General features: G+C 40.1%; 1 protein-coding gene across 1 annotated transcript in view; it reads right to left on the reverse strand.

Moving 5' to 3' along the window:
- Positions 1 to 1,724: 1,724 nt before the first annotated feature.
- Positions 1,725 to 14,079, reverse strand: part of LOC306838505 (inactive phospholipase C-like protein 2) — a 59,774-nt gene continuing 47,419 nt past the window's right edge. Inside the window, exons 5-6 of the mRNA XM_079366709.1 lie at positions 6,963 to 7,072; positions 1,725 to 3,739 (exon numbers count right to left, since the gene is read on the reverse strand). Coding sequence (XP_079222835.1) covers positions 3,317 to 3,739; positions 6,963 to 7,072 — 533 coding nt within the window. The 3' untranslated portion in view covers positions 1,725 to 3,316. The remainder of the gene's footprint in view (positions 3,740 to 6,962; positions 7,073 to 14,079) is intronic.

Consider the following 14,079-nt stretch of genomic DNA (forward strand, 5'->3'; position numbering starts at 1 on the left):
AAAATATATCCCTGACCACTCATCAAGAACACATCTGTTTCATGACAAACTATTTGGTTTGACCAGAGCAGGCGCTCTGCGCGTGTATTCCTTGTCGCACTGCGCGCAAGTGCAATTCCCAGTCCTGATGGTGTTTCAGGCATGTCACCCATAACTCTCTCTAACATCACATTTTATTGTGATGCATGTTATTTAATAGCTAGAAAAATATTATCATTGTATCATGTGCAACCAGGTCAGTAGATAGCAATTGCAAAGATGCATATTTCAGTTCAGATGAGTAGTCTCTCTTTAACTTAGAAATCTTATAATACCTACAATAGAAAAGGTGTCAGAGGACTTTTAAGCTAGCTGAATCTGCCTTGGTGAATTCAAGGGATTTCAAAATGTCACAAAAATTATGAAAAAAAAAATATTTTTACCTGTCCACAAACCAAATCATGAATAAAAAAAACATTGTTTAATTACACATAAAACACTAAGCTGTCTTACCCTGTGAGACGAATCCTTCCCAGCAGCTTTCTGGAAGTTGGAGTGGAACCACATCATCTTCTAGCTCGTCTGATCTTCTTCTGTCCCCTCTTGAGAACAAGTGTCTTTTATTTGGTCTGTCCACGCTGATGGACGTCATTCAGGACAACCACAAATATGACACAGAACCAATAATTCTCTTTTTTTGGCTGCTTGCTCATTTGAAAGGATGAAGCTTGCTGCCATTAATTAGTGTCCCGTCTGAGAAAAAAAATCTCCTAGGCTCTTCTCTGGACCTTTGATGAACTAGAGGTATGTCTTTGTGTCCATATGCCAAAGGTTTATGATGACATACCATTATAATGACTGGTTACAGACATTCAATTAGCTAATGTGTCCTATAAGGGAGGGGAAGTCTAAAGTAGGGTGTGTGTGTGTGTGTATGTATATATATATATATACACACACACACATACACATGCCCTTTTTCAGTTGTCATGATTAGTTCATTACTCATTCTAATGACAAGGCATTATTTTGTACAAAATGTGCCATACTGACGTAGCACAACAGCTTTGTGGATTCTGTTTCTTCTACACTATGTCCACTGGTGCAAATACTGTTTGGACTATCAGCCCACAACTTAAAAAGACCCCAAACCTTCAAAACCAAATATTTCTTTGGAAGGCCTTTTATAATGTTATTTTAGGGAGCAAAGAAATATTAGACACACTGGGCCACATACTCTGCTTAATAAATGATAGCATATTGGCAATTGCAGAATCCAACATAACTGGATAACTCTAAAGCCATTATTGACTTCTGCTTGTTGTTTGTCATTCCCACACTATTTTTGTGTTGCCATCTTAAGGACAGAAGGAGCATTGCTTTAAATTGACGAAACCATTCATGTTAAAATACATGGCATGCATCTTGGTTATAGATAAGATAATAATTTTAGATCAATACAATTAACCATGCATCAAAGTGCATTTAAAGCAATCAATGAAGCCTCCTAAGAGCTTTATTGATTGCTTCAGATTCACAGTGCAAGCCAAGTTTTCAAAATGCTCCAAAGAGTCATCAATGGCTGCGCGAAAGCAATTTAAAAAGTCATACAACCAAAGTCCTTCTCTGTACCCTGCATCTGTATTTTTAGCTTCAGTCAAAGTACGGATAAATACACTGCTGAAATACAATAGAAATATCAAAAATCTTGATCATTAAAGGGACATCAATGAGAGGAGACATAATAAACAATGAAGCCAGTTTTAATGGTCCACTTGAAGGAGCTCTTACAGAATCCACACTCACTCTGCAGTGAAACATATCTCAGGTTACTGATTGACCCTGATGTTGTGGTGCTAACCCGTAATCCTTCGTCCCAGTCCCACATGCACTGGTTGTCCTGACCTGCACCACAGAACAACAGGTGTCTAATCACTGTATACGGTATGTGGAAGTAATGTTAAAAAAAGAATCAGAATATCAATAGAACTAACAACAATCATCATAATATTAATCATTAATGTCCATATCTTCAAGAAATATCATAGCAATATATGTTCTCTCGTACATTTTACATACACTTTACATCTATAGTCACTTTATTTTGTGTTTTTATTGACAGCAGTAATGTGTTCCAGTTGACCTCGACCTCTAACAGACATGGTCAATACTCCAGTTGTGATTGGCTGGTGAGCTCTGCCCCTTTCAGATGCAGGCCAGCTCCAACCTGGGGATCAAAACAACAAATCACATAACATCACACACATACGCGCACACACACACACACAGACACAGACACACACGCACACACACACACACACACACACACACACACACACACACACACACACACACACACACACACACACACACACACACACACACACACACACACACACACACACACACACACACACACACACACACACACACACACACACACACACACACACACACACACACACACACACACACACACACACACACACACACACACACAGCCCCTGGGGAGGAGGAAAGAAGACCCTTTTGGGTAGTAAAGTGACAACAATAATTAAAAGAATAAGGAATGATATTGGATATGTGCAGGGATCTGATGAATAGTGTGACTGAGCACATCAACACGCAAAGGATGATTTTCTATTGGAGCTCTACAGACCCCTGGTTTGTGCTGAAATGTTTCTCTGTGAATTCTACAAAGCACAGCCTCGTCGAGCAGTTGTACTTTGGGCACATGAAATGAAAATTGCTTTAAAAAAAAAAAAAAAAAAAAAAAAGAGTCACGGTTTGCACTTTATGAGTAAGGTGGAGGGGGAGGCGTGAGAGCACTAAAAAATAAAGGCTCAAAGACAAGCTGAGGAGACTCCAGAAATGAAAAGGCAAATATGTGGCAAAAAATGCCAATGTGAGGTAAAGCCTGTACCCACAGAGCTTAAGTACATCGTGAGAGGGCATGTACTGTAACTAGCACTTCCCAGAGAGACAGGGATGTCTAAATGACTGATCATACTACCTTTACGACCCTTGATACGTGAGAAAAAAGAGAGATCTAATCTTCGCTGGTCAGAAGGATCACATTCATATCCATAACAGAGCTAAGCAAACTGAAGTTTAGGTCTCTGTCTTTTCTCCTTTAATCCTCCTCTCAGACTTGTGTCTCACTTCTGACACGCCGAGTCTTCCTCAGCATCATCATCTCTTTCACTCTCTCAGCCATCTCCTCCATCTGCCCTCTGTAACCGGCCTCCTGCTTCTCCTCCACACTCTTCTTCTCCATCCCTATCTGGCTCTCCCTGTCTCTCTTTAGGTAGGATTCTCTGTGGGCACAGGCTACGGGTCAGCAGGACGCAACAGGATCATCAGTGATCATCTCTTTCTCAGGGATGGCGTCCAGAGGTCCTTCTGCCCTCTGCTGCTGGCTCTGGAACTGATACTGCAACTGGGGTAAGGGTGGGGGTTGAGGATAGGCCGGTGGTTTTGAAACAGTTTGAAGAAGGGGGAAAGCTGGTGGCTGAGGGTGTTGCTGGGAGAGGGGGTAGAGATAATCCTGAGGCATGGTCTGGGATTGGGGCTGTGGGTGGGCTTTGGGCTGAGGCTGTTGCTGAGTCAGGACCTGCTGTGGTTGGTGGTGAGGGTGGGGCTGGAGCTGGGGGGAAGCTGCTCCGTTTTTATTGAGGCCACAGGACTGAGCTGCACAGTGGATCTGACGCAGAGTGTCCAAAGCCTCACTCTTAGCGTGCTTCAGCAGGTCAGCTTGGCCCTAAAGTTCAGACAGAAACAAAGAGAAAGAAAAGGAAACTTAGAAATAAAATGGAGACTAAGGTTCATGAGGAGTTTTTAAGTGGTAATGAAACACAGAGAAAGAACCTTGAAATTACCTCCTTAAGCAACAATACCAGAAGAAACAAGATTGACACTTTAAAGTTATTCTAAATTCCTTTAAATATGGTGAGATGGTAGGTGTCAGACAATTAGATTCACATGCCACTGTAGAAACAACCTTTGTTCACATTTAATTTAGTTAATGACATAACTGACGACTAAAGCAAGGAGTAAAAGCTGAACACACTATTTAGACACATAGAGGATATTATAAACAAGTCCATAAAAGGCACTGCTTGATCTACACGGGGGCAACACAAACAAAAAGTTCCTCAGAGGGGCTAAACGTGATTTAATGTTGTTAATGTTGCTTGAAGCATCGTTCATAGCAGCTCCCCCAGGGCTGCTTGAATTTGATTGCTTTTTTTTTTTTCATACAGTAAAACCTTAAAAAAGTATTTCAATATGATTTGAATTGTTACTTTAAGGGGAAAAGTCAGGGTAAGGTTTAATATCTGGTAAAGGTTTTCCTTAGTGCATAAAATTACAAGATGCAGAAGGGGGCAGTATACAGCCGTTGAATAAAGGACTTTGGGTGCTTGCCAGCTACTTGTACTGCACCTCTCTGCTGCTGTATTGTGCTGTCATATGGTGATAATTTTATACTAACTCTCTTCTATTTTTTTGGAAGAACCCCAGAGTAGAATCTCTGCCATATGTAGAGGAAGTGGTCAGGGCAGGCCTTCTGCTTTACAGCGCTGTCAAGTCAATCTGGGCCACGGCCATGGCTGCCTGCCTCCTTAAGCTAGCTGTCTTTGCCATGAGGAAATGTAGTAGAGTCTTCTCCCCAGGCAGTAATTTCTGCATGTGTGAGGAAGCTTTTCTTATTACCTTGGACAAGAGAGAAAAAAGGTGACCTAACCACTGAACATGCTTTAAATCCTTAACTTCTACCTTTTGGATTCACTTCTGTTTGTCTGCATGCACCCTTTTTTTAACCACCATCCCTCCAACATCTGTTCACAAGCATGTTGAAAGCAGTCTCCTCCTCATCTGTGACTCTGTATATTTTCCTTCCCTCCCTCTGAACTTCACTGTGGACTTGGTCTGACCCGCTGTGACAGTTCGTTCAGATAAAATCCCTGTGCAGAGTCGAAGGCCAACCCGCGCTGCAGTATGAATGGTGAAAGGAACAGATATCTCAGCGCTGTCTGACATAATGCAGAATAAGTAAAGGAGCTGCCCTGCACACAGTGACCACTGTTTTACTCCCAGGTGAAGATAATACTCGGTAAATTGCCTTTCTACCCGAACCACTTCAGCACGCAAACTGGAGGCATGAATAAGTCATATGTTTGAAAAAAATGATATTATATAAGTCATGACTCACCAGGCATAAAATAAGACAGCGAGCAGCTTGTCCCGTGCTGCCAGAGTTAAATCACGACAGCTCTTGTGTTTGGCTACATTCACGCTTACAGCTGGCCTAAAGCTTTCCAGGGGGTGAATCTATCAAATTCAAACACTATATCCATATTACATTTTATACTGATCTCCTTGTTTAACTAAATAATTATGCAATTTAGCTAAAAGTATATGCAGCCAATAGCCTGTAAATTAATTTCACGGTACAGTTACACTAAACTACAATTGTGAGTGGGAAGTGGCAACGCTGAGCCTGTAACAACTCTCCTTAAAAAGACTTTTAAAAAAAAAAAGGCTTTGCATCCGTTTTTTCCTCGATGTTGGTTATGATAGGTAGGTACAGAGGGGATTTTACCGGTAGAAAAGAGTCTTTAACCATGGTTCTGATCAGTCTATATTTGTCAAAGTATGCATGAAGAGGCTGTGGGAGAAACGGTGATAAACAAGACTCGTTCTCTCTTGCTTCCTACCAGCGAGTCTTTCCAGGCCTGCTGAGGATCTGGCGAGGTTGACAGGTGAAATAACTGGGCACGGCTGCCAACATTGGCAAACAGGCACCAGGCGCTCACCAAATGTTCAGTATGAGACACAGATTACAGCTGAAGAATTGGAGGAGGACGAGGAGGAGGAGGAGTTACGTGAATGCCAGGATGCCTTCATGTTGAGAATGTGGCTCATGGAATAAATTCAAGGACACCAAAATGATAAAAAGGGAGACAAGGCAGGGATGGAAGGAGTGAGGTAAGTTTAGGGGTGATGGATAGAGATGCAGGTGACATAGGGATTAGAGCTGGTTGTCCATCTGTTATGCTACTTAAGCACATGTGTTGCTCAATTCTTAGTGCAATAAGGCTTAATTAAGATAAATCTGTCTGTTGCACATGCAGAAGTTAGGGTTAGGGGTTAGGGTTAAGAAAAAAGGAAAGAAAAATAACTTTTAACAATATATAGTGATATATAGTATATAAGTTCTTTAGTCAATATCTTACAAAACAAGCAATGTTTCGACACAACTTGTATTGCTCATCTTTCACAGTATTTAATAGATTCCATTGTAATGAGTGGTGGATTTACAATGAGAATAAGTATTAGTTTAAAAATCTTAAAAATCTACCCAACCTGACACTCAAGCAAAAGCTTAACTAAATGAGCTTCTTCACTCGATGCTAAAAGATTAGAGGGTGATGAGATGAGATAAAAATATCGCGGCAACTCTGTCCTTATTTAGCAAAACAGGCCCGCTGAGCACATCACAGTCTGAGCAGAGAGTTTTTTTTTTTTTTTTTTAATCAGTGTTGCTATTACTACTGGTGTTCATAGTAGCAGTGAGATGAGGCCACTGGGTAACCTTATCTCCCTTTTGTCATGGGAAAAGCAGAGACAGGAATGCATTTTGCTGAGCATCATCTTCAAAGTATGTCCTGGAGGCCAAGTGTACCCGTATGAGGAATGATGGAGCAGCAGCATGTGTGTGTAATACAAGTGTGAACAACCCTTTTGTGTTTTGTCAAGATAGTTACACTAGCAAATAAATAAAAGAGTGCTTAATATCAACAGCAATTAATTAAGAGATTTAAGGATTAGACAGGAGGCAAATACAATTAGCCCAGAGCGCTTTCTTGAGATACCATGTAGTTTAATCTCTTGCTTATCCAGCTGCTTATAGTCTCAGAAATAAAATAGAGTACTGTGTTGAGCGGAAGGCCACATGACAGGAATGGTTAAGTCAATCTTACCTTGAGGACAGTGATGTTCCAAGCATAGCTCTCCATAGCCTTCTGAAGTTTGCGGCCTTTCAGTCCCTCCTTTGCTCCAATGCGGTGCAGGTCCTCATGGAAGTCCAGACCTAGACACAAACAGACATGATTTGATAAACAAAATCTAAACAAAAATAACATTTCAGCAAGTCATCATTTTGTTTTGTATTGTATTCCATAAAAACTGAGATAATGTAAATTATATACATGTTTCTAAATCTCTATGCCCCAATTCTCCTCACAGAAAAAAAAAACAAGAAATAAACATAATCATCATTTTATAAAGAAAATATGGGAAATGACTTCCCTAAACCAGTTGTTTTCCTTTTTCCTCTCTCTTTCTTGTCTCATGTTAAACAATTATTATAATGATTATGCAACAATACTGTGTGCACAAAATCCTGTTTGTTTTTTATGGAATATAAAATGCACTTACATCAAATTAAAGATACTCTAAAGATAAAGATATTTACATACTGGAGTCATCAATATATATCTCATTTTTTTTCTTTTCTTGGCCAAATGCCTCAGATTCTACCCCTCTAACCATTCTGAATACCTGTTCTCTGTTAAAACCATCCTGAGAGTTGACTCACTTGTCTCCACTTCAATTACAAGCTTCATATCATATAAGCAAACAATTATTTTCAATTTTCAAACTCTTGTGAATTCCTTTTGCCTTGAGCTTTAATTGGTGATTTCTTGGGAGTGAATTTGCTCCGGACCCAGAATTGTGCTCATCTATTGGTCTGTTTTTTTGCTAATGGTTAGCCTGCCCTACTACCTTTCGCCGATAAATCACTCTATTGCACTGCTTTGCCTTAACCATTTGTAAATAGCCTTTTCCTTCTGCATTAACTTCATGGCTTGGCGTTTAAAAAAAAAAGGCCCATTTTTAAGATTGATGTGAGGACTTGTATGCCTTTATTTTGAATTTTGGAGAGTTGGAAATTGGCATGCAAGATTGGGGAATGACTTGGGAAAAGGAGCAGCAAGTTCGACTCAAACCAGGGGCCGCTCACAGGAAGGATTTAAGCCTCTGCACATGGGGTGGGTGAAACTGCTAGGTCATAGGTGCTTTCATTGGACCTTCTTTAGAAAGAAATAAAATCATTTTGCTCACTCTCATGGTCAGGTTTTATTTGTGTACAACACAATGCTGCAGAACATAAACCACAGTAAGACGTTTAGCCAGCTCTTCTTCCTAATGGCCACAACAGCAGTTCACAGTACAATGTGCTGCATTGCTAATGGGAGGAAAATGGAAGTAGTGCAATGCAGGCTAGCATTTAATTGGTCTATCAGTAGGACCAGGTTAATTTAGGCCAGGCAGACCATCACTAATTCTCTAAGCTTTAAGAAGAAGCTCCTGCTCCAGTGTCTCCCTGACAACTAACCTTATGCCACTTTAGCTTCGATACACTTAAAACTTAAAAACCTTCCAGTCCGCAAGCTACATCACCGTATTCCCCAGAAGACAATCACACTGTCCTCAAACAATCAGTAAATCATTAAAGACTGCTCTAAATCAGAAAAGGCTAGCTTTTCACTCAGGTGACTCTCGTCAGTATAGAGTTGCAGAATCTAGTGAAAGAAATCAATCAAGCTGGCCAAAATGTGATTAAAGTAGAGGTTGAATTAGTGGTAACTTAAACTCTGTCTTGAGGGGAATCAAAACTATGGTGGGTAGTCAGGACAAAAAAGGAGGTGTTCAATCTTGATAAGCCCGACTTTGTTTTGGCAGAGGAGTAAAAAACATCTGAGATGAACTGGCTGAGTTCAGTTACTTTTGAGGACAGGCAAATAAACATTGATGAAATGGACATCTGGAGTACACTTGAACAGACAAATGTCACGGGCCTGACTGGATCACTGACTGACTGAACTGTGCCTTGTTCACATTTTGTTTTCCAGCTTTCTTTATCACATAAAAACGTTCCTGCATCATGGAAAGAATCCACTGTGAAACCAGCAGCCAAGGTTACAAAGGGTTGATTGATTATCACCCTTTGATGCTCAGTTTCTTTGTCATGAAAGATCTTAAATGTAGTGTAAAAGGAGCTCAGTGAACTTGTCCCAAAGCATAACTGACCCATTGCAATTAACTTCTCGAGCTTCCTCGAGAAGTTCCGCCATCAACATTGGCGCCATCTGCAAAAAGGCCAAATCTTTGTAGAATGTTAAGAGTGCAAAATCAAACATGAGGTCCTTTGTCCCATCAGCAGTTGGATTTCTTAAAAAGCCTTAGGCATCGTTGCCAGTACACTTACACTATGAACTTTTGGTCTTTGTGTATATTATCTCATTCATGTCAACCAATATGGTATCCATTGTAGTTGTGTTTAATATGTTTGTATTTATGTATGTGTGCTGATTTAATAATGAATATTGTCTGTATGGGCCTCATTTACAAACCAAATTGCCCCTTGGGTATAATAAAGATTTTCAAATCCAATCCAAAAAGACATTGGCAGAACTTAAATAAAACAAGCTCTTTATCGCAGGAAATTCACTTTTTAGTCCTCAGTTCATTTCACTTACCCGTAACAACCTTTACTGCTGTCGAGAAAAGTCTTTAATTAAATTGATTTTTGTTGAAGAGTGGCAGAACCACCGCAGTCCAGCTGCCAACTTTTGTTTTTGTGTTTCAATCAATTGCCAACCTCCTATGTTGAAAAATGAAGCCAAAAGCCAAAAAAAAAAAAAACTGCAGTTACTGGAATATCCACTTAAGGCTGGCTTCAGGAAGGAAAAATAGAAAAATTAAATGGTTTTGTTTGTTTGGCGGCAGTCAAAGAAGACTTGGCTCAAGCTTAATCAGCGAGTGAAATTCTTGTACATTTGTATTCATAGTTTAGCACTAAGTAGAAGGTATACTGCACTAGCCATCCCTTGATTGTTAGCTCATCTAGTTTTGATGATACATTTATGTATTTGTAGGCCGGGGCATATATGGATTGGGATTGTTGTTGGCTTTCCACAGAGAGATTGTGGTGGACATGTGTGAGTGAGCAACAAGTCTGATACGTTCCACCGGCTCTCGTAGCTTCTTCAGTCTGATAAATAAATGGCTGTAGTCAGCAACCGCCACCAAAAGAGTCTCTCTCTGTGAGAAGAAATAATGGTGAGGAAGCTCATTCACCACAATGAACAAGCCACAACAGCTGGCTTTGAAAACAAGGCAGTTCCCACACTCCATCTCTTCCTCTCCTCTAAAGAGAGTAACTTCTATCACCAACATGGTGGCAGTCATAGAACTCAAGTATTCATTTAAGCAGCCAAGAAACAAATGAGGCGAGGTCACTGGTGCTACGTCCATTACTCATACAGTACATGATCTCAACACAGGGTGTTGTTTTTCCAAAATAATCTGAAGCTCACACAAAACAGATCAAGAGGTGGAGATTTAAATGGAGAAGTGCTCATCAGTCTCATCTCATCACCAAAAAGAGCCGGGCCTTACGTTGGCCAATATTAATGATTGATGTGCAGCCATTAGAGAATCTCCTTTTCTTGAGCCTGAAAGTTGTGTTAACAGGGTTTATGGCTGATTTGATCTTGTAATCTGGTGTAGTTAATGGCCTTCTGTTGGTGCAGCACTGAGCCAAGGCGGTTTTGCGTTTACAGAACTTTAGGAGCGTGGCAGACAGAGCTGAATAAGAGATGAAATTAGCTCGAGGCTGTGTATTGCTATACTGCCTCTTTAAGCATTTAATTTTCCAATTATAAAGCATTTCTTCCCCCAACAGTCACACAGTTGCCTTTTCTTTCCATCACTTAAACTCTGAGAAATTGAGTTGATAAACAAAATGTTGGCCCTGTGGCTTACACTGACAAGGCAGGCTATTATGTTTTTCTTTTCTACTAGAAAGAGAAAGGCAGTAAATAGGAAAAGAAAGAGAGAGAGAGAGAGAGAGAGAGAGAGAGAGAGAGAGAGAGAGAGAGAGAGAGAGAGAGAGAGAGAGAGAGAGAGAGAGAGAGAAATGTACAAGCTAGACAGACAAGACTGAGAAGACACATAAAACACAGACACAAAAACACACTTCAGTAAAGGCTTAAAGTCTGTGCATAGAGCAAAGAGGGTTTTTTGCCTTTGTAATGAGCACTGCATCATTCAAGCCTTACATGCACACATGTACAGTGAAAGAGACAGCTCAAGAGAAAGAGAAAAGGAGAATAAATAATAAAGTCAACAGAATCTTCAAAGCAATGATAAAAACAGGGGTGAAAACAAGGGAAGAAAAGACCTTGCATGCAGTCAGATCCATGCCATTAATTTACCTTCAGTCTCACACACTGCAGAGCGCAGGAAAATATAATCATTGCAAACAGGGAATGGGATTTTCTCGCTACTGATGAGTTGGGGAAACAATGACTCTACAATGCCAAGGAGGACAAAGGAAGAGGATATCTTAAGACGTTGGATTTTTGCGTTAATGGGATCCACATGGAGTGTCCAAAGACTGTAAGAAAACAGTCAGAGTGGTCGAGCACAGAAAGCCTTTGCTTTCATGGAGTCATCAATAAATAAGTACAGTCAGGGTGCAGGAAGACAGCAGCTCCTTAGCTCACTAAGTAAAATGAGTGCACTGTATTAAACCAGACACAACAATGCATTGTAACTCTAATTTAGAAAATTGGGGAGGGATAGAGGGTGTTTACTTTTACAATTTTGACTGATTTTACCAGCTTTGACAAATACACTGAAAGTAAACTCTACTTTCATTGCACCTTTGGGTGTCTCACTGCTTCCCTGTTAGTTCCAGTGATGTAACAGGGCTCTTTACATTCCTATTGGTGCATTTTACTTTTAGTAACTTTAATAAACACAATATATGACAACACTTGATTGAGTAGGCAGGTTTACATGGTCATTACAAATGCATCTTAATGGAGTGTGGCTTTGGCTCAGTGGTTAGTGTGCATGCCCCCTGTGACTATAGTTCTCAGGGAATTGTATCCGACCCTGCATGTCATCCGTCTGCATGTCAACCCCAACTCTCTCCTCCCTGTATCTCTTTAGCTGTCCAATCACATAAAGGAGGACAATGTGAAAAAAAGGCTCAGAAATGAAGAATACATATGCATTATATTATACTGTAAATGAAATATGTTTCCAGACTAGTAATTTTACAGTTCAAATAGGCATAGTAAAGTACATATTTCCATCTGCATTCAATGAAAGTAGCATGAAATCACAATGCTAATTTAGCACTTACAATTGTTCATAAGAGCAGTAAATGTACTTAGCCTAGCCTAATTATAAGATTTTCTATCTGTATAAAATTGGCTAAAAGTTATAACAGATATCACAGCTAAGGAATATATTTCCTTTTTCTGAAACACTTTAAAAGAAAAAAAAAATCAGAAGCTAGTGGAGCAAAGGCTATTTAGGAAGCAAAGTGGGAATAGTATTCAAAAACAGATTAGCTCTGCGTGCAGGCAGTGTAAACAAAGACACACACGCACAGTGGTAGCATCTGGAGTTGCCGGTGTGTGCATCCCAGCTGTCTATCTAGTCCCCCATTATCAGTGTGCATGATGGCGAGCCATCAATAGTGCCCAGGGGGGATCATCCAGCACCTCTCCATCCTCATCAACACCTCTGCTTCACTGCCCAAATTAAACTGATTAGCTGCAATAATGACAGGGCATAAACTGAAAACAGGAAGGAAAGAGGGAAGAAAGGAGGAGCAATAACCATAGCGACTCAAAACTGTCCAACATCAGTCTTGTTTCTCATCTCCTGTAGAATGAGAATGAGAAACCTAACAATGTGTTGCTCATTTGTCATTGCTCAGATTTAAAATGAAAGGCAAGTTGAAAGGTAAGAGATGAGTTTGTGTCCTTCATTTTAGATCGCAGCCTGCACCTCGTTTTGATTAAGGCTTTGTCACAACAACATTTAGCTGATGAGCAGAGCACACCCTTACTGGCAAGGGCAAAAGTGTCAGGACCAATCAAAAGCCTTACATCAAGCTCAGAATCACGCACGCACGCACGCACGCACGCACGCCCTACTCTACACAGTCACTCTCCTACTCTGACAACCTGTTAATAGCACCCATCTCGCTTCTCATACAGCCAAATTATACAAAATTATACCTTTGGCTTCCAGATCATTCATATAGCCAAAGCCTACGATTCTATGCAAATCTGCCATCCTTTTTTTTGTATGACTCCACTCTTTGACAGACTGTCTGTCTGTGTTCAAGACGCTGCTATTGTCATTCTCAGTCTTAACACATGAGATGTCTTCCTGATTTATCAGTCCATCTAAAGAGGTGTATTCATGCTGCACCTGAGAGATGCTTTTTTTGTGCAATCATGAGTGAGCATCCAAGTATCCTCCATGATTTATTTCAGTTCTCCGGTGGAATAAGACATGTGTATAATGAATGAAGACAGGCTACAAACGAAAAAAGGAAGAACAAGGAAATGCGTTTATGATAAAAGTCTTTGTTGCAAATTTTTTGTATAAGGAGATACAGTGGGTAAGCATCGCTCCATTGGTTCTATGTCAGTGTAAAGTACGATTTAAGTATCAGCGTCTTTGTATTTGTCACATATTCATAAATATACAGTATACAGTAGGTCATGTTTTAAAGTGTTGGTTACACAATGTACCCTATTATCCTCTCTATGATATAATTAAATGGCCATTATAAAATAATTACGCTTTTATCCTAGCTAAAGCAGAAGCAGAAATACAGACTTCAGGGACCTGATGAGTCAGGATGCATGCAGGGGGCACACAGAGCACTCGTAGGAGCGTAGGAGTGTTTGCGTCAATATTGGAAAGTATTTTCTTTTTAACAGTGCAAAAATCTCTAGAGGGGAAAACAAATGCTCATGTAAGAAGGCAGTATCCAGCTCATAATTTCCTTATTTAGCATTTTCCTATTACCTTAATGATCTTATCTAATATTCAAGCATTTCACCCCAAGATATTAATTAATATGTGTTTCTTTGTCATCTTGTTATGTGCAAGTGTTGATGTGGATGGAAAGGTTTTACATGAGGAACAAGAAAGTCAACTTTAGGAAGAAGACGTTGTGCATGCAAAACCTCTAATGTGATAAAACTGGGCTACATT

This window comes from Symphodus melops (genome assembly GCF_947650265.1).
Source record: "Symphodus melops genome assembly, chromosome: 17".
Taxonomy (NCBI): Eukaryota; Metazoa; Chordata; class Actinopteri; order Labriformes; family Labridae; genus Symphodus; species Symphodus melops.